The 21,306-nt window shown below is 41.5% G+C and overlaps 2 protein-coding genes across 2 annotated transcripts in view; one reads left to right on the top strand and one right to left on the bottom strand.

Moving 5' to 3' along the window:
* The window catches only part of LOC140751378 (uncharacterized), a 95,241-nt gene extending 79,693 nt beyond the window's left edge, over positions 1-15,548 (top strand). Inside the window, exons 4-14 of the mRNA XM_073085285.1 lie at positions 2,183-2,387; positions 3,308-3,483; positions 3,876-4,061; positions 5,384-5,546; positions 7,864-7,987; positions 8,394-8,532; positions 9,680-9,833; positions 10,432-10,538; positions 11,221-11,299; positions 12,280-12,368; positions 13,208-15,548. Coding sequence (XP_072941386.1) covers positions 2,183-2,387; positions 3,308-3,483; positions 3,876-4,061; positions 5,384-5,546; positions 7,864-7,987; positions 8,394-8,532; positions 9,680-9,833; positions 10,432-10,538; positions 11,221-11,299; positions 12,280-12,368; positions 13,208-14,281 — 2,496 coding nt within the window. The 3' untranslated portion in view covers positions 14,282-15,548. The remainder of the gene's footprint in view (positions 1-2,182; positions 2,388-3,307; positions 3,484-3,875; positions 4,062-5,383; positions 5,547-7,863; positions 7,988-8,393; positions 8,533-9,679; positions 9,834-10,431; positions 10,539-11,220; positions 11,300-12,279; positions 12,369-13,207) is intronic.
* Positions 15,549-16,855: 1,307 nt separating this feature from the next.
* LOC140751370 (uncharacterized) lies at positions 16,856-20,945 on the bottom strand. The gene is made up of 5 exons (XM_073085277.1): positions 20,756-20,945; positions 19,725-19,813; positions 19,064-19,188; positions 18,501-18,577; positions 16,856-17,002 (listed from the first exon to the last, which is right to left on the bottom strand). Exons 1-5 carry the CDS (start codon positions 20,829-20,831, stop codon positions 16,866-16,868), a joined length of 504 nt encoding a protein of 167 aa, XP_072941378.1. The 5' UTR covers positions 20,832-20,945; the 3' UTR covers positions 16,856-16,865.
* Positions 20,946-21,306: the final 361 nt, after the last annotated feature.

Raw genomic sequence — 21,306 nt, 5'->3', positions numbered from 1 at the left:
TAGATTGGTTAGTGGTTAAGATCTCGTTCTGAGGGTCCCAGGTTCAAATCCCAGGCTGATTTTTAGGGTACCGTATTCAAAGTCGTTGGTTAAGATCTCCCCCATACCAAAAGTCCGAGGGTCAAATCCCAGGCTGATTTTTAGGATTCCGTACACAGAGGATAAAACGGAATCCTATTATTGCCCACTGTGTTCAACTCCCGCGGCACCACCGACACACCTATTTCTGTTATAACACTTATAACAACAGTGTTAACCGCTGCTGTTATAACAGAATTTTTGTGTGGTAAGGGAGACATACTTTTGCCAGGCGTTCCAGCTTAGTCCGACGTAGCGACGCATTTGTAGCCGTTTTTTTTAATAATTGCTACAAGTAGGTATAATAAAATCTTGTGCGTCTTATTATAAAAAATTGTCGAAAACTAAATATTTTTGATCTTCAGTGTCATTTTGTGCTGAGGTTAAGTAAAATAGGCTATCTAGTTAACCGATTTCTTTTTATTATATAAATGAAAAACTCTTATTATAGCAACATAGAATATAAGAAAAATAGATAGTACCCTTAATGCAACGTGTCGGCATTTGTAGAAGCCGTTACGGCAACCTTATTGGTCGCAATAAGAGATGCGCCGAATAGTGGTTTCACCGAATAACCGAATACCGAATAATATACGGTTTAACCTTTACCGAACCGAGTATTCTTTTTACCATTTCTTTATTGTCAATTTGCTAGTTATGTGTTTTCATTAACACTTTAAAATGTTGATTTGAGTTTTAAAATTAAATACTGATTTAAGGTTTAAAATAAATGTTGACTACTAACCATACATTAAGTAATAAATATGTTGACTTGAGGTTTCAAAATAAATGTTCAAGTTTAATTGCTTTATTTTATTAGCTTTATTCAACACATTGTTCATTTAAGTTTGACTTATAATATAACATAAATCTTACATAAGAAGTTTTGTGTTTTAGTCCTGTACCATGTTGTGTACACAAGAAAATAGGAATACTCGAACCGAACATATTCGGCACCAAATCCGAATAATTCGGCCGAATACAAATAGCAAAAAAGATGCCGAATACCAAACGAATATTCGGCGCAGTTTGTCATTTATCATTACTTCCCAGAATTTGATCTTATAAGCAACACTATCAGATAGTGGAATAATATAGAGGGTGTATTTTTTTTTTTCAAATTAAACTTGTTCGATTCCCGGCTAGAGAAAAAGATATTTAAAAAAAGTAATAATGCAGTTTTAGTTTTTATCAAAATCGGCCTCGTAACACCTTTCAGCATTTGTCACTAATCCTTATAGTTTGGGATTTGGCCCTAAAGGCCCGTTTGAAAAAGTCACCCTGTATATTTTAGTATTTATTGTAAAATCCGGCATATCGTCTCCGCTATCCCTGCGGCAGAGAGGAATTCATACTGGGTTTTGCCACGAAAGCAAAGATAAGAAACTTATTAAGAGCGAGTTGGATTCGATGAGTTTGGGAGGCCTTAACGCGTGTGTTTAAAAAATCAAAGGTACGTGCCTGCGATTTGAACTTTAGCCCCTTCATATAAAAATGCCGAATACCAACCATTAGGCAATAGCGTTATCTGTAAGTTTTCTATATTCTAAGACCTAAACGTGGAAGTAAGGAGGCGAATAAACCGAATCTAGTTACAAAAAGTTTCATTGTGATTTAATCCGCTGGTTTTTTGGTTTTTTGTAATGGAAGTAACGGGGTCGTACTACTAGTCAGTGGCTACTGCCGCAAGGACAGCTGTGATCAACCCTAAATAAACTTAAAAAGGTGGTAGAACCCTCTGTGGTTCGACTCCGGCGGCACCACCGCCACACCTATTTCTGATATAACAGCAGTGTTAAGCGCTGCTGTGTTCTGGTTTGAAGAGTGTGGTAAGGGAGATACTTTTCCGAGGCGTTCCAGCTTAGTCCTCAGGGGTAGCGGTGCATCTGTGCCCGACCTCAGGTAGGAATTATCTAATCCTATCTGGGGGTGATTACAGATGTATTGGGCGGCAGTAGCCACTTACCAACAGGTGGGCTGCTTGCTCGTCTGCTACTACTATTATTATATATAAAAAATAAACTCTTATTAATATAAAATAATAAAAAAGTATTTTAATAAAAATATAACAGTCGCCATAATAAAAAAAATGTCTTTTTTCCAGGACGAAGTCCTAGCCATCAACGAGAAGGTGGTAGTCCGCGCGGAGGACCTGGTGAGCTGGACCTGGAGTGGGGTGGGCTGGCGGTGGGGGCTCCGCGCGGTGTGGAGGGGGGCCTGCGCCCCGCCACCTGTTCCACCGGCCTGCGCGCCGCTGCACCGCGCGAAGCTGGACTTCAGTGATGTTGACCAGGAGAAGAGTAATATAAGTATGTTTTTCTTGAATTTATTTAGATTTTTGAAGTTAAACTTCTAGGGAGCAAGCTGGTGAGCGTAACAAGAGCGTTACGGCAGTTCCGTTCGAAGTTGAGAGGGAGATAAGAGAGTGAAGATAGAAATAATCTCATCTAATCTTATTTTTGAGGGGTGGGAAAGTTGCTAAAAAAATCTCACATAATTATTGAATGCCTTACAGGGCCGGATTTAGAGGTCTAGAGGGGCAACAAAGGCGTGGAGGCCCCCTGGCCCCAAATTATTTTCCGAATAAAACGATCAATTTTTTCAGTTGAGTTTTTCAATAAATATTTTATTGCGTAACGCAGGTAGATTCTTCTAGTATTCATGTTTGTACAAAGTATTGTAGATAAAGGTAAAACAGCGAAAAAAAAATATCAAAGGAAAATATATATTTCTTTTTAATAGTGATTACTAGTTGGAATTTTAAAAAAAATCCGACGTCTCTATTGTGGGGGGCCCTGTTTTGTGGAGGCCCCGGGGCCGCCGCTCCGATTGCCCTCCCTTAAATCCGGCCCTGCCCCCTTATATGGGAATTTATGACTGTATGCGGCTACACTTACTGCTACAGCTTATTCCTAAGGTTGCTGACTGAACTATTCGAGCTCTCTTTCTTGTACCTGCAAATCAGGAAGCTCACGACAAGTTTGAAAAATCATAGGTGTATTTAGGTGTATTACCCTGGGATTTTTATATCTCATACCCCCAAATTCCCCGTTTGAAGGGGCCGAGTTTTGAAAACTTTGAAACTCATTATTATAAATTCAATTTGGGGAAATATAAAAATTATTTAAAAAATATGTCCGTTGCGAGGGCAAAGTACAACTGGCCTTGTAGCACTTTTAAATGTGACATTTTTGAATAACTTTTACTAAATTTGTTTATCGTTTTTCAGCCGTAGACACAGACAGTCCAGGAGTAGTGGTGTTCTCGTACCCTCGGTACTGCCGTTACCGCGCGTTGCTGAGTCGTCTGGAGGGCGTCCAGGGCGACTGGCTGAGGGACTCGCTGGTGGCGGCGCTGGGCGGCTACGCGGCGCCCACCACCAACACCAGGATCCTGTACTGCAAGGTGGGTGGCCACCGTCAGCCAGTGGGCGGCTGCTGGGCGGCTGGATCAGGGCGACTGGCTGAGGGACTCACTTAGATTGTCAGCTGAGGACGCCCACAGATGCGGCTATTCTTAAAGTCCAAGCTGGTAAAGTATGGTAAATAAAGATTTGCTTGCCACATCCTTCAATACAGAACATAGCAGCGCTGAACTGCTGTTATTAGGAAGAAATAGGTTTGGCGGTGGTGCCGCCGGAGTTAAACCACAGAGGTTTCTATCACCTTAAAATTATTTATTATTGAAGTCATACATCTATGTGATTCTTTACAATGCGCGCGCACATTGATAACTGAAATCGTCACCATAACGTTGGCTAGACTCTGTCGCTAAGACAATTTATTTCCTATTTCCAGGACACATTCGAGTACCCAGAGCTAGAAGGGCACGAGTTTGTATGCAATCATCTCGCGCCGAAGTTGAAGGGCAGACCGCGGGGGCGTCGTCGTAGGGCGCCGTCACGTGACCGCGACCAGTCGCCCTCCTCGCGATCCAGTGATAGTGATGGAGCGCCTAGCGGACATGTGCGGATTGAGCCACAGGTGAGACTTATAGAGAAGCATAAACATACTATGACAGAAAGATTACGATTAAGATATTTATAGACACGTACGCACCAATTTTATAGACATTTACGCACATACACGCACATACACAAGTATCTGTAGACATTTAGACACATGCATAGGTTGTAAACAGAGCGGCTAGCCGACATGTGCAGATTGAGCCAGAGGTTTTTTGGACATCAGTACAGATTGGTATACATAATTATGTAAAACATGAATATACTCGTAGATGTTTATACACATAATAATGAATATACATAGACATTTAGACACGTACACGTGAATTTCGTACATATTTATTTACACACTTATACCCGTATACATGTAGACACAGACACACACACGTAAAGATGAGTATAGGCACACATTTAAACACATAAACAAGCACACACACGTAAATACAGACATACACACATACACAAGCTGAAGGGCAGACCGCGAGGACGTCGTCGTAGGGCGCCGTCACGTGACCGCGACCAGTCGCCCTCCTCGCGATCCAGTGATAGTGACGGAGCGCCTAGTGGACATGTGCGGATTGAGCCACAGGTGAGCTTATGTAGGCATGGACACATGAATGTACGTTTAGACACGTATTGGCTAATATTTATAGACATATAGACACTAACACACGTGTACAAGTGTATGCGTATGTGTGTTGGTGGCACAAGTGTAGTATACACAGACATTTAGACACACAAGCTAGACATCTCGTGTAAATTTCCGCCTTATCAAATTTTCGAGACAAAACACAGCAGTGCTTAATAGTGTGGTTATTATATTGACTGTGGTTTGTCCCTGTAGTTCCGGGACCAGAATAAGGCTACGGTATCCTCTGCCTGTCGTAAGAAGCGACTAAAAAGGGACTTTCGGGGTTGCGGGCGGTAAGAGTAACGCTTTAACCGCTCGGCTAGCGACCCCGGGAAGAACGATGGCATGTATGTCCGCATACCGTCGTACGCTCCACAAGGAGCGGCGAGCTTCATGATCATCTGGGCGGAGCCCGACGGGGCAACGCCCTAAATGGACTCCGGTTGCATTCCTTTGGAGATCTCGGAGACCTCTACGAAGCGCCGAGGACGGTCGCCAGGGGTGTTTTAGTAGTATATAAAAATCCCACATTACCCGTTATCGCTCCCACGGCACTGGGTACCATTTCAAGGTTTCCCCTTCGACAACAAACGTTAGTGGCTCTGAAGTCGACTCATCGAACATACGGTTCTTTGACATTAGGCTTAATAAACCGATTTATGGATAGTTGAGACATTGAGATTTTATCTATTTATATTTTCCTTTTACAGACACCACGTCGCCTCTCCTTACGCAACGGTGCCGAGCGCCGCCACAGCTCCTCGGAGGAGGAGCGACGGCCGCAGACGGCGGAGGACGCGGCGTTCCTCGCGCAGCTGCGCACCTTCTACGCGCGGAGTGACCGGGCACACGCACTCCGCGGTCTCCCACACTGTGAGTACAATCATGTCACACTGCGTGACGTCACTCGACGTGACGTCACAATACGTGACGGGCAGGGCCAGATTTAAGGGAGGGCAACCGGGGCGGCAGCCCCGGGGCCTCCACAAAAGAGGGGCCCCCACAATAGAGTCGTCGGATTTTTTTTTAATTCCGACTAGTAAACACTAGTAAAAATAAATATCTTTACCTTTGATATTTTTTTTCGCTGTTTTTACCTTTATCTACAGTACTTTGTACAAACATGAGTACTAGAAGAATCTATCTGCGGTTCACAATAAAATATTTATTGAAAAACTCAACTGAAAAAATTGATAATTTTATTCGGAAAATAATTTGGGGCCAGGGGACCTCCACTCCTTTGTTGCCCCAAGGCCTCTAGACCTCTAAATCCGGCCCTGATGACGGGCGTTACACACTCACCACACCGTGCCACTTACACATCACACAATACTACATTCACATCACATTGCCCAGCACCCGCGCCGCACCATACCAATGACGTCACAGTACACCCGCCCCACACCGTACCTGTGACATCATTGTATACTCGCACCGCACCACTATGACGTCACACTGCATTACACGCGCGCTGCACCACTGTGACGTCACGCCACTACACCCGCGCCGCACCACTGTGACGTCACGCTGGTTGCACGCGCCGCACCATTTCGATGTCGCGCTACACTACACTCGCGCTACACTGTACCTATGACGTCACACTTGACCATACCCGCGCCGCACGCCAGTGACCGGGCACACGCACTGCGGGGACTGCCGCACTGTGAGTACACTGTTATAGACCGCGCCAAACTTCTAGTCCGCTCTGAAGTTGTTGCGCACAGGTGTAGTCAAAGAGCCAATGCGATCGACAAGTATATACTCCGTAGCAACAGTAAGGGCACACCAACGCAGCTATGTACCCGTGGGAGAGGGCAGCGGACGGGTACCGGGTTGTCCCGTGACGTTTTCGTCCTGCTAATATCTACAATTTACTGTTACGACGCAACTCGTTTCTATATTCAGAGCGGACTAGTAGTTTGGTGTGGAGTTTACAACACATTACTTGACGTCACACTTCCGCGTCACGCTATAATACATTCACGTTACACTGTACCACTTCCACGTCACACTATAATACCCTCCCGTCACGATGTACCACTTCCGCGTCACCCTATAATACCTCCCGTCGCATTGTACCACTTCCACGTCACCCAATAATACTTTCAAGTCACTTTATACCACTTCCGCGTCACTATAATAAGTTTTCATTACCACCACCACTTCCACGTCACCCTATAATACTTTCAAGTCACTTTATACCACTTCCGCGTCACTATAATAAGTTTTCATTATCACCACCAGTTCCACGTCACTCTATAATACTTTCAAGTCACTTTATACCACTTCCGCGTCACTATAATAAGTTTTCATTACCACCACCACTTCCACGTCACCCTATAATACTTTCAAGTCACTTTATACCACTTCCGCGTCACTATAATAAGTTTTCATTATCACCACCAGTTCCACGTCACTCTATAATACTTTCAAGTCACTTTATACCACTTCCGCGTCACTATAATAAGTTTTCATTACCACCACCACTTCCACGTCACCCTATAATACTTTCAAGTCACTTTATACCACTTCCGCGTCACTATAATAAGTTTTCATTATCACCACCAGTTCCACGTCACTCTATAATACTTTCAAGTCACTTTATACCACTTCCGCGTCACTATAATAAGTTTTCATTACCACCACCACTTCCGCGTCACCCTATAATACTTTCAAGTCACTTTATACCACTTCCGCGTCACTATAATAAGTTTTCATTATCACCACCAGTTCCACGTCACTCTATAATACTTTCAAGTCACTTTATACCACTTCCGCGTCACTATAATAAGTTTTCATTATCACCACCAGTTCCACGTCACTCTATAATACTTTCAAGTCACTTTATACCACTTCCGCGTCACTATAATAAGTTTTCATTATCACCACCAGTTCCACGTCACTCTATAATACTTTCAAGTCACTTTATACCACTTCCGCGTCACTATAATAAGTTTTCATTATCACCACCAGTTCCACGTCACTCTATAATACTTTCAAGTCACTTTATACCACTTCCGCGTCACTATAATAAGTTTTCATTATCACCACCAGTTCCACGTCACTCTATAATACTTTCAAGTCACTTTATACCACTTCCGCGTCACTATAATAAGTTTTCATTACCACCACCACTTCCGCGTCACCCTATAATATACTTAGCAACAAAATAACCACTATTACGTTCCAGTGTCTCTCCGCGAGTTATACACGGGCGTGGTCTCCCGCGGCGGTTACGAAGCGGTCTGCCGCCGTAAACTATGGCGGGTGTTACACGCTGACCAGCCCGCGAGGACACGGCGGTTGTATGAGAAGTAAGTTCATTATTTATTTATCTTATATATAAAATTCTCGTGTCACAATGTTAGTTACCGTACTCCTCCGAAACGGCTTTACCGATTTTCACCAAATTTTATAGGCATATCCAGTAGTTATTTATATGGCAACACAACGTTTGCCGGGTCAGCTAGTTTTGTTATTGTATTTACGGCACCACCGCCACACCTATTTCTGTTATAACAGCAGTGTTAAGCGCTGCTTTGTTCTGGTTTGAAGGGTGGTAAGGAAGACATACTTTTCCGAACTATTCGAGATTAGTCCTCAAATCGGAATGTAACCTTTATTTTTTATGTTTTGATTACATACCATCATATTACCATCAGGTGGACTGCTTGCTCGTCTGCTACTCCTATATTATAAAAAAATATCTTTTGATTCCAGATTTTTGCTACCATTCGAGAACCACGAGCGTCGTATCGGGCGGCGAGCGAACGGTGTGCGAGCCCCCAGCCCCGCGCCCAGCCGCCCCGCTGAGGAGCTCAACCGGGAGTTCCTCGCGTCGCTACCGGAGCCCCCGCCGGTGAGTGACCCCCTGTCCCCGCTGAGGAGCTCAACCGGGAGTTCCTCGCGTCGCTACCGGAGCCCCCGCCGGTGAGTGACCCCCTGTCCCCGCTGAGGAGCTCAACCGGGAGTTCCTCGCGTCGCTACCGGAGCCCCCGCCGGTGAGTGACCCCCTGTCCCCCGCTGAGGAGCTCAACCGGGAGTTCCTCGCGTCGCTACCGGAGCCCCCGCCGGTGAGTGACCCCCTGTCCCCCGCTGAGGAGCTCAACCGGGAGTTCCTCGCGTCGCTACCGGAGCCCCCGCCGGTGAGTGACCCCCTGTCCCCCGCTGAGGAGCTCAACCGGGAGTTCCTCGCGTCGCTACCGGAGCCCCCGCCGGTGAGTGACCCCCTGTCCCCGCTGAGGAGCTCAACCGGGAGTTCCTCGCGTCGCTACCGGAGCCCCCGCCGGTGAGTGACCCCCTGTCCCCCGCTGAGGAGCTCAACCGGGAGTTCCTCGCGTCGCTACCGGAGCCCCCGCCGGTGAGTGACCCCCTGTCCCCCAAGCGGGGCTCCACCGGGAGTTTTTCGCGTCAGTACCGGAGCCCCCGCCGGTGCGTAGCCCCCTCTGTGTCCCCCCAGCCCCATTGTGATTGCCCCAAAAGTGAATGTAAATTGACCTGATTGCCCTGAAAGTGTATGTGACTTGATCTCATTGCCCTGAAAGTGTATGTGACTTGATCTCATTGCCCTGAAAGTGTATGTGACTTGATCTCATTGCCCTGAAAGTGTATGTGACTTGATCTCATTGCCCTGAAAGTGTATGTGATTTGATCTCATTGCCCTGAAAGTGTATGTGATTTGATCTCATTGCCCTGAAAGTGTATGTGATTTAGTTGAAATGTCCCAAGTGTATTTGTTTTAGTTTTATTACCCCAAAGATTTAACATAATTTAAGATTTTTTAATATGTCGGTGGGCACAAATAAAATTAAATTTTTGGGGAAAATATTAGAAGATTCATTAAGTAGTATTATAATGATTTATATGAAAAATCTTTATTATTTAGTAATAATAAATTGAAACCTATTTAGAACATACACTGAAAGGGTCATGCCAAAGACACAAACACTTGAAAAACATTACCTTCCGCTGTAGGCTAAAAAATCTAAACTTTTATTTTATTCCAGGCCGAAGATCTAGACCAAAAATTCGACAAACCCAGCATAGAGAAGACACCAGACAAGAGTGGTGCGCCAGAACCCACGGAGTGCAGCGCGACTGACGAGGACAAGCGGCCGAGCGAGAGCTTCCTGCAGCAACTGGCGCAGCGGCTGGCGCTGGGTGAGTGTGGGGCAGTCGCACTGCTGTGGGTGGTTAGAGAATTTGTACTGCTATGGCTGGTATGCCCTGCTGGAGGGAGAATGCTGAAGCAGTGCAGCTGCGAAGGAGAGCGGCTGGGAAGAGTGGAGCTTCATCGGGTGGTAGTCTAAAGAACATAACCTTCAGGTGATGTGAGAGAGAATTTGAATTGCTGTTGATGGTGCTCTAAAGCATTTCAACTTTTATGGGTGATTTTATAAAGTAGAAAATAAAGTAGTACGGAACCCTAAAACGTAACAACCCGCGTGGCAGAGCGGTCACCATACCGGTCTGACGCGCAAAAGGTCCCGGGTTCGATCCCCGGCCAGACAGATATCTGAATGATGAATTTAGATATCTGCTCTGGTCTGGGTGTTATTGTATTTGTCTCTGTGTGTTCATGGCACCCACGATACAGGGAATCCTAGTGTGGGGATGTGATTGTAAAAAGCGTTTAAAAAGACCTGTTGATTAAAATGAAAAATGTTGAACAAAAAGAATTATAATGCTTATTATGATTAAAGATGATGTCGTTAATTAACATAATGTTTGGTATTCATATAATATGTTTCGTTTCCAGGTAATCAGCAGCCGTCGTTACCGCCGCCGTCTTCAGCGCTGAGCTCGCTGTCCTCTCTCGGAGACAAGTACGCTGTCAACGGTCACGCTACCCTCACCACTGAACAGGTAATCTTATCTTATTCTTATCAACATCATCAATCCATCATTGTCCCACTGCTGGGCACGGGTCTCCTCTCAGAATGAGAAGGATTAGGTCATAGTCCACCGCGCTGGACAAGTGCGTATTGATAGACTTCACATACCTTTGAGATCTTTTTATAAATCTCTCAGGTATGCAGGTTTCCTCACGATGTTTTCCTTCACCGTTTAGCAAGTGATAATTAATTTCTAATATGCAAATACATGATTATACACGATTTTAATAATTTATCCCATTCATCTCATCAGGATCGTGAGGAAGCAGAATTAATGATTTTTTGTGTGATTTTAGCGTGGTTTTTAGTTTTTTTAAACTATAATTATAAATGTACCAATTAATCTGAAATTTACTATAATTGACATTAATTGACTAAATATAACAATTATATTTTCTTACTTTAACGCATAAGGTATATACCTGTAATGTTAGCTGTAATTATGATACAATTCTCTTGTTACAGTGTTAGTTACCGTACTCCGAAACGGCTTTACCGATTTTCACCAAATTTTATATGTATATTCAGTAGGTCTGAGAATTGTTCTGAGGGTTGTTCACCCTTAACATTTTATTATTTATGGCAACACGTTTGCGGGGTCAGCTAGTAAGTAAATAAAAAAATAATAAATGATTATTGTTTGTGTGTTTCAGAAGGCTCGTCCAGTGGGGCGGAGCTCGCTGCGCGCGGTGCGCGTGAAGCCCACGCGGCCGCAGCCCGCCGCTAACACACGTATGTATCTCTGAGTGGCATCTCCGTCACACTTTTACTCCCATAGTAGCCGGAGAGAGAGGTTGAACCTCTCTCACCCCCCTTAGGTTTAACTCCCTGCGCTCTATATATTATGTTTCTTAAGTTTAAGCCTTTAACTTAAAATTGGGGTGTACTGATAGATATATTTATTCCCCTCTCCGATATTTTAAGGACTTACTACGATTTTCGTGGCTGAAGCCAGGGCGAAAATAAGTAATTACATTTCACTCTTTCTGGAAAGAAAGCCCTGGCTACGAAAATATTTCTAATTTTAAAATGTTTCAATTCCGCGAACTGTACCCATTCTGTTAAATCGACACTGTTTCTCTTTTGAGATTTTTTCGATATTCCTTGTACTTCTACTTGGATTCCCGCAAAGTAACGCCTGATACAATTAATTTCCTTATACTTTCCCATATTTGGCCATCGTACTCCACTTGTAAAATTTACCTTATAATATATTTGTATAATAAATAATAATAATGGGCATGATGACAAATTGTGAAGTCCCCTTTTATAATGTAGATACATGTCTACTGATTCCAGAAATCATATTATTTCGGCAATAAATTCAATTCAGAATTAACGGAAATATTTAAATTTTTAAAACAAATTTTCAATTAAGCCCGAAAACGCTCACGGGTGTCATGGCGTCCGCGAGTGACGTCACGCTTCAATATCCCATAGAAAATTTCAAGCAATACGGTGACAACTGACACGCCAAAAAAATGAAGTCATTTCGCCCCGATTAGCGTTTTAGACAAGATGGCCGACTGCAGTATTTTATACTTTTATTTTATTAAAAATATAATGAATCCTAAAGGTTTTATTAATATTGGGCTATTTTTGTGGATGCTTTCAACATATTGTTTTTAAGTAAATCATTTATTCTTCGATTTTTCAATACTGTCATCATGCCCATTATAATGAAATATAATAATATTGTCTGTCTGTCACAGCGCCCGCGGCCGCCAGCGAGCCGCCCGCCATCACCAACTTCGGCATCCACCGCCCGCCGCCCGCCGCACTAGACGACGACATCGTCGAGGTACCACCACACAGAGATACATTCACACACACACACACACACACACACACACACACACACACGAACACGCACGTGCACACACACACCCACGCACACAGGCACACACACACACGCATACACACGCAGGCATGCAAAAATGTATACAAATACATGCACGTGTTATTTATTTACTATATATATATAAGTAAAAATATATTTATAGGTTATTGAAGCACAATAAAAAGAAAAACCAAGTTATATTCCACTACTTTATTATTTTAATGATTTGCATCGTGACATCGTATTTATTATTTATAATTCCATTCTTAATTCCATTCAAAAAACAATAATTTCATTTGAAATGCTTCGTATAATAATTAATATAATTCACAATTTATTATGTACAATTACATGTAAAGTATATATTTTTTTAATTAATTTATCACACGCATGTACACTTAGACACGCATGCATGCATAACGTACACGCATTCTATATTTTTCTCTCGCCTTGTTAACACACGTACAGGTACTTACATACACACATGTAAATGCATAGACAAAAAAAACGAGTAGAAAGGAAAGGAGAAATATAATCTGCACACACGCACATACAAACACTGATAAAGGAATATAGACAACGAAAACACAAAAAACGCAGAGAAAGATCCCTTAAAGATGTATATTGCCAAATCTTTATGTATTTTCAAAAGAGGGACAATTAAATGGAACGTTTTTTAGCACATGCCCAAAACCCATTCGCCGTATTTTCCAAATTGCAACTAAACATATTTTTTTTGTATTTAATTCGTACGTTATTAATAGAAATCCCAAACCTAATTTTATTCTCAATAATTCCAGGTGCCCTACAAACCGAAGACTCCAGAGATAATAGACTTAGATGAGTACCCGGAGAGTCCAGACAGCCAGGTCAAGAAGAAAAAGCTGGACATCCTCAAGGAGAGAGGTCTCGAGGTGACAGCGGTGCCACCGGCCTGGCCTCAACCCCTCACCCCCATCACACCCCTCATCGCCCCCAACCCCATCATGTTAAACCCCGCTGTCCAACACCAAATCATGACACAAGCTCAAATTTTCCAAATGTACAACATTATACCCCCAAACTACCCCAATGGAATACAACCCCCAAAGGTTATCCAAGCGACTAGTATCTTTGGGTCGTCCGGACCTGAAAAAACTGTTTATGGCAACCCAAAAGATCCCTTCATGCCTCCCCCACACATCTTGCACGGGTCCCCGGTGAAACCCCAAAGAATTCAGACCCCAACCGCACCCCCACAGGACATCCTGGACCTAACATGCAAAACATCCCCCGGACCGAAGCCAGCGGTGGAAATCGTGAGAGTCCCCTCTGCACCGTCTCCATCGAAGAACACAGCTCAAAATCTATCCAAAAACTACACACTCTTAGACGGGAAAGCAGTTGTTGGTTCCAACTTAGAAATAACTCTAGTGAATCCAAAAGGGCAGACTCCCAAACGACCTTCACAAAAAAGGTCTTCAAACGGAAAGTTCATGTCCGCTAAAACTCCACCAAAAGAATACCCTAAACCGTACCAGTCTCCAGCGAAGAAAAACCCCATTGTTGTACCAAATTTCCAATCAAACACACGAGACGATGTGTCACCCACGAGCTCCACTGGGTCCAGAGACTCACAGAACACTCAATCCGCTCAAAATAATATCTTAAATGCATTTAAAGGACAGAGTAATCTAGCACAATTGATGGAGATACAGAAGAATTCTGTACCAAACATGACACAGTTTATCGATCCAATGTATATGAGCGCGTTCTACAATTCTCTAGGACAGATGGATCAACGGCAACTGGCTATGTATAGAGACTTCATGGCGAACCAGTTCAGAGGGTACTCCGGGCTACTAAACATAGGGACACCGACAACGAAAAACTAAATCTAGTCTAAGTTAGTTATTGTGATAATTTAGGTAATGGTTGCCTCCGGCTGTAGCTTGGTTTCCCACTGCTGGGAACTTTTGCCCATAATTGGGCAAAGCTGCCATGAAGAAAAAATATTAAACTTTTCGTAATATTACGTGCAAATTTTATAAAATGTTTCGTATTTTTAACTGACTTAAAGAAAGGAGGAGGCTCCTCAATTCGACTTTATATGTTTTTTTTTTTTATATTATTATATTCGATGTTCTTTTCCAAGGTTATTGACTAAATAATGTTTTAGTTATGAAAAATATCTTTGAAAATTGTGCTTTAGGTACAATTGTGCAAAATTGTGCAGAGAAATATAAGTAAAACTTCAATATTACTGCATACCGTCACACGAAAAGGACAGATTGGTTTATTTTTGTACCATTTTATCACTATAATTTATATTAGAACTTCTTAATACATTTTTGAGAAATATAAGTAAAACTTTAAAATGCGTGCATACCGTCACACCAAAACTAATTGAATTAATACCATTTTATCACTTCAACTATAATTTATATCAGAACTTCTTAATAATAACTAAAAGTAAATTAGAATTTGTTTAAACGCAGTTTTCATTTTATTGTATCATCTGTGGCCATGCTCAGTCGTGGGCCAGTGCCCAGCAGTGGGATGTCAAAAAGTTACATTGAAGCGAAGTGGCGACCAAACTCGATCTCGTGGGGAACGAAGGGAGCAAGAACCTTGTATATACGACTCCTGTGACGCGATCGCGTCTTGTCACAGATTTAAATGGTTAGACACGCCCTTTTTTGGTTTAGGTATCATTAATCTATCTTAAGTTTAAAATTTGTTAATTTTTCTATGTAATTATTTTCAAACTTCTTGAAATTTTGCACTTTTATTAGCAAAAAGTTAAGATTGTTATTAGTATTGGGTGTTTATCGTTGATTTGAAATATCACGAAAGTTTTCTAATTTGACTGATTTCTAACTTTTTTCTAGATTTCGATAAAAAAATCAGTTGGCGTTTATGTTAATGTTTATTGAGAAACTTTTTGGAAAAATAGGTTTGTTAAGTGTTTAAAGTATATATAAAATACAATAACGATGTATATACAAAAACATGTTGATTTAACTATTTCTGAAAATATTTTTTATGTTTCTTTCTGATATTTTCTCTATATAAGTTTTATAAAAAATATTTCAATTATGGTTCAAAAGATAAAGCCCTATGACAGACAGGCAACAGCAGAGGTTTAGTAATTCCGTTTTTACCGTTCTACAAATAATATAAAAAAATCAACGGGTTGCACTCCAGGAGTTCTGGCAGAAATGAAAACTTTCGAAACCTAACCTGAATAATAAATAAAAAATGAAACTGACACCCATTGACATATTTTATGCTGACACCGGATGACATCTTGACTTTTGCACTTTTTCTTACGAATTTTCGATCAAGCCACGTGTTTTGACACGGTTTCAACATTTTTTACCCATCACAAAGTGCACAACTGCAAAGAAGTTTCTTTAATAACGTCATTTTCTTGGGCGTATCTAGCTATCTAAATCAATGGCTGTAGTTGAATTTGTAGCGTATGCGTTTGTAGGTTTAATATTTTCTAATTTGCAATTTGTATATAATGAGGTCGCGCCATCGGCGCCGACTGCCGGCAGGTATTATATAAGTTACGATCGCTGTACAAAATAAAACAATACTTGAAAATTTTATTTGTTGAATTATTTCCTTGTTTTCTCATATCTTGGTTAGGTTAGGTTATTAATTACGTAAAGGTGATTAGAAATGTTGTAAAATACGCGATTTCTATCGTGCCGACAATAAAATAGATTTGGAAAATATGTAAAAATAGGTTTGACCCTACTCATGTAAGGGTACGAAGAGATTTATAATCTACTTGCCCCTCGGGATCTTTACGTAGCGTGAATGGTCCCTTATAATTAAGAAGCAAACGATGTAGTTCAGCTGACGGTAAGTAGTCACTGTTGAAAACAAAATCAATACCCGATAGGATGGAAATACTATATAAAACCAGTCAAACGCACTGCTGCCCCTGAGGACTACGTTTTTTTAGAGTGAAATCTTGTAAAGGTAAGTTATTTATAATATAAGGTACCAATCTATGTAAAAGTAGCAGACAAGCATTCAGTCCATCTGATGGAAAGTGACTACTGCCGCTCATGGACTTCTATTCAATTTCTAATCAACACCAGATAAGATTAGATTCCTTCATGAGGTCAGCCACAGGTGCGCCGTTAACCCTGAGGACAATGCTGGAATGCCTCGTAAATGTATGTTTTCTTTACCACACCCTTCAAACCAAAACACAGAATGCTGTTATTAGGTAGAAATAGGTGTGGCGGTGGTGCCGCCGGAGTCGAAACAGAGGGTTCTACCACCTTTGACAATGTGTGCTAGTGTTATAAATGAAGTGTCTTATGTCATTTCGAAAATATGTTTTTTTAACGCTTGTTTATATCTATTATCGATATTATATAAATGAAAATGTTTTTCCGATATGGACGTAAAGTATACCTATCTATATGTGAATAAAACAGGAAACGTAGTGTTAAATCATTTATTATCCGGTCTATTCTCCTTATCGACTGGCCACTCAGTAGCAGCGGCGGCTCGCACGCGGGCCCACAGCGCGGCGGCCGCGGCCGGCTGCTCGAACGCTTGCAGCAAGCGACGCTTCTCACTCTTCACGTCTGTCATTAATCACAGATTACAGTAATCATATGTCCTAATTTATGAATCAATTGTTAAATATAGGAACAAAGAAATAATGTAGTTATATTTCGTATCAAAATTATCGTTGTTAACATTGTTCATCATAATTCTGCTAGTTAATACAATTTTTAAGTCTCATGCTATAAACATTTTATGCCGCGTCCACAAGCTTGGCGTGTGCCGCAATTTCTAAACCTCCACAAATGTTTGGCTCCACCAAAAGTTATCTACAAACGCTTGCAAACTTACACAAACGACGTCAAACGCTATCTCCACGCTCTTCAATTCGTGACGCATTAATATAAAAACGGAAAATGGTTACGTAGCCGATTAAATTTCAGCGAATGTATGTTCGAGATTTGTAATTTTTATACATTTTTCTGGTTACGTAGATTTGTTCGTTCATTGTTTTTTTTTACCGGATGGCATGATATATGAATAAAATCGTAGTGTAGTGTATCTATATCTAAATAAAACGCTAAACATAGTTCGCAATCATTTATTATCGGGTCTATTCTCCTTATCGAGCGGCCACTCTGTAGCAGCAGCGGCTCGCACGCGGGCCCACAGCGCGGCGGCCGCGGCCGGCTGCTCGAACGCTTGTAGCAAGCGACGCTTTTCGCTCTTCACGTCTGTGATCGCTTAGGAATTATATTGCTTATTTATTTATTTATGTATCTAATTAGAACGGTCGAGTCCACTTACACTAACTAGACAGGTCAAGCCGCGCAAGCTTTGATGACCCGCGTGGCGGAGTGGTCACCATGCCGGTCTGACGCGCGTAGGGTCCCGGGTCCGATCCCCGGCCAGACAGATATCTAAATGATGAATTTAGATTTCTGTTTCTGGGTCTGGGTGTTTGTGTATTTATCTTTGTGTGTGTTCATGGCACCCACGACACAGGGAATCCTAGTGTGGGGCTGTGAGTGTAGAAAGCGTAATACAAATATGATTAGACATGACAACTAAAAAAATATATCTCAATGGCAGAGTAAAGTAGTCTGAGGCCTGGTCTGAGGAAAAGGAGCCTGAGTCCGACGGCCTTAGTCCGCCACTGCTAAATGGATCTAACTTTACAAGCTTTTCAAGGGACAATTAAGGTAACTTGTAGACATTAGGAGGCCCCCCAGGAACAGAGGCACCGCCGATTATTCACTCCCTACTCTTAGTCAGCCAGTCTACTTTCATCAATAAATCCCTAAGTGGCAAGTGGGCATGTATAGGTGTTGATTACTGTATTATTTTTAGAGACGGACTTTTCCGAGGCGTTCCAGCTTAGGCCTCAGGGGTAGCGGCGCATCTGTGGCCGACCTCAGTTAGAAATATCTTATCTTATCTGGGGTTGATTACAGATGTCCATGGGCGGCAGTAGCCACTTACCATCAGGTGGACTGCATGCTAGTCTGCTACTCTCACATTATTAAAAAAAACTAAGTTGCGGGCAACAAGTATATAGTATTGTATATAAAAGGATACAGCCTTTAGCGACATCTGGTGGTGCGGTGTAGTCAAACCGTATGCCGGTCAACTCCTTAGCAATCTGATATGTTTCCCTGCAAAGAAAATTTAAAAAAAGTCATAAATTAATATTAAACTATTTCCTTTATGATTAGGTTTCACTGACACTTAAGTATTTTGTGTTAAAGCAAGTATTAATTAATTTCTACAACATATACGTAATTAAAGTTTGTGATGGATCATGGAAAATATTCACTTCACTATTACAAGAAAACCACAAACGCAATATATATATATTTCTTTATAATAATATAGGGGTAGCAGACGAGCATGCAGTCCACTTGATAGTAAGTGGCTACTAACGCCCATGGAAGCTGTAATCAACACCAGATAGAATTATATATTCCTACTTAAGGTCGGCAACAGATGCGCTGCTGCCTCTGAGGACTAAGCTGGAATGCCACAGAACAGTATATCCCTTACCACACCCTTCAAACCAGAACACAGCGTTTAACACTGCTGTTATGAGGCAGATATAGTTGTGGCGTTATGTTCTATCTACCACCTTTGTTTTGTCATACTTAGCGTTGTCCAATCGGTTGCGATCACTATCAGCAATAGTCAGGCAGGACTCGAAGCTGGCACACACCCTGTCCAGCTCACAGCATCGCCTCGAAATCTCTGCCAATTGCTGTGTGAGCTCCGACTGGAAATATACATATCACAGTACAGAGCAATGTCGGACTAAGATCGGAGACTAAGAAAGTTAAATGGAGACCCCCAGTGTAAACTTGATTTGATTTTACAAAATTACAAATGTCATAGCCTTATTTGCCAACAAATATGTATATTTTTTTCTTTGTTTTTTATAATGTAAGAGTAGCAGACGAGCATGCAGTCCACCTGATGGTAAGTGGCTACTGCCGCCCATGGACATCTGTAATCAACCCCATATAAGATAAGATATTCCTACCTGAGGTCGGCCACAGATGCGCCGCCACCCCTGAGGACTAAGCTGGAACGCCTCGGAAAAGTCTGTCTCCCTTACCACACCCTTCAAACCGGAACACAGCAGTGTCTAACACTGCTGTTATTAGGTAGAAATACTCATATAAGTCAGTTATTCACACCCTTCCACCGACACCAGAACTGCTTGACACTACATATCCATATAACGGTGGTACCTCCCCGGTGGATCCACTGGTTCTACCTTTTAGTTAGCTTTTTTTCTAAATAACTTACATTTATCTTCATTTCTTGCGCCATTTTGCACTCCAACTGATTTTTTTTACGCCGCGCCTTAACCTGCTGTTGCTCATTATCAATTTTTTCTGAAATTTTCATAAATAATCCATAATTATGAACAGAACAATAACATCAACATGACGACCCACGTGGTGGAGCGGTCACCATACTGGTCTGACGTGCAAAGGGTCCCGGGTTCGATCCCTGGCCTGACTGATATCTAAATGATAAATTTAGATTTCTGTTTCTGTGTTTGTGTGTCTGTGTTTGTGTATTTGTCTATGTGTTGTGTCCATGGCACCCACGATACAGGGAATCCTAGTGTGGGGCTGTGAGTGTAGAAAGTGTTTATCTTATTTTATTTTTATTTTATCTATCAACAGTTTTTTGACCCACTACTGGGCATGAGTCTCTTTTAGAGCGAGAAGGCTTAGGCCGTCCACCGTTAACTTCACACACCTTCGAAAAAAACGTTTACAGTCCTCACAGGTTTCCTGGCAATTTCCTTCACCCTTAAAAAGTGATATTTAATTTCTAATACGCACATTACATCGAAAAATTAGAACGTCCCTGGGATTTGAACCCTGGACCCATAGATTAGTAAAGATTACTCACTCCTAACAAGAAAATGTACCCAGTTTTGAGAATTGAAATAGTTGCATAAAAAAGTTTCTCCGCGTCTCCGTGCTAAAATGTCCCTAAAATTTGTGAAATAATTATTTATTAATTATGTAAATCACGCAGTATTAGTTATTTATTCGTAAATTTTCTCTAAAAATGTTTTTATTTGTCAAGAATTCAAAGAAAGAACTTACTAATAAGCCGTTTGTGGCTCCATTCAATTTCAAGGCAGCGAAGTATCTTTACTAATCTATGGCTGGACCTTAAGGCCCTAATTACTAATACTGTTTTATAATCTTTTCATAACACAACAATGAGAAGACCACTTGAGTATAGCCCTAATTACTAATACTGTTTTATAATCTTTTCATAACACAACAATGAGAAGACCACTTGAGTATACCAACCATCAAGTTTTTTACAAAAATCATCTAATCCTTCAACCACACGTAAACACCACAAGTCTTTCACGTCTAAAGTCATGATAAAAATAAAATAATCCGCGAGAAAATGAACCAAATACTAATTTAATACTCTAATCTCATTTGAAACACTTCCAACATAATAAAACAAACGGTAGATTTTTGAATTCAAACTTCAGAAGTTCAGAATCGAATTGACAGTAATGACACAAAACAGCTGACAGATGGCTAATTGATTGACACCGGAGACATATTGTTGCCATTAATAAAATTAATTGGTATTTCATTTTGTTATAATAACTTTTATTCTCGAAAAGAAATATTACTGAAAATTATTCTTTGTATAAATGTAAGCAGAACTAAAATGTAACCTGTGGCTTAAATTTTCCCACACAAAATGTAAGTTTTCTAATAGCGCACTAAACCAATAGTAATGAATAACAGTACTACTAGCTATTGATTTGAACAATTTCATATTTCAAATATGTGTTCATAGTAACTGTTCTTATTAGTGATCGAAGTAGTAACTATAAGAT

Source organism: Epargyreus clarus, unplaced genomic scaffold (genome assembly GCF_041222505.1).
Source record: "Epargyreus clarus isolate Ecla_fem2 unplaced genomic scaffold, WU_Ecla_fem_2.2 ptg000022l, whole genome shotgun sequence".
Classification (NCBI taxonomy): domain Eukaryota; kingdom Metazoa; phylum Arthropoda; class Insecta; order Lepidoptera; family Hesperiidae; genus Epargyreus; species Epargyreus clarus.
Note: the sequence above shows the minus strand (reverse complement) of the source record. Positions and strands in the feature narration are given on the sequence as shown.

Excerpts from the sequence above, each read along its gene's own strand:
- LOC140751370 (XM_073085277.1), bottom strand. The coding sequence starts at position 20,831 with ATGACTTTAGACGTGAAAGACTTGTGGTGTTTACGTGTGGTTGAAGGA. Across the intron at positions 19,189-19,724 it reads CGCAAGAAATGAAGATAAAT|TCGGAGCTCACACAGCAATT; the intron begins GTAAGTTATTTA and ends GTATATTTCCAG. Across the intron at positions 17,003-18,500 it reads ACCAGATGTCGCTAAAGGCT|ACGTGAAGAGTGAGAAGCGT; the intron begins GTATCCTTTTAT and ends GATTAATGACAG.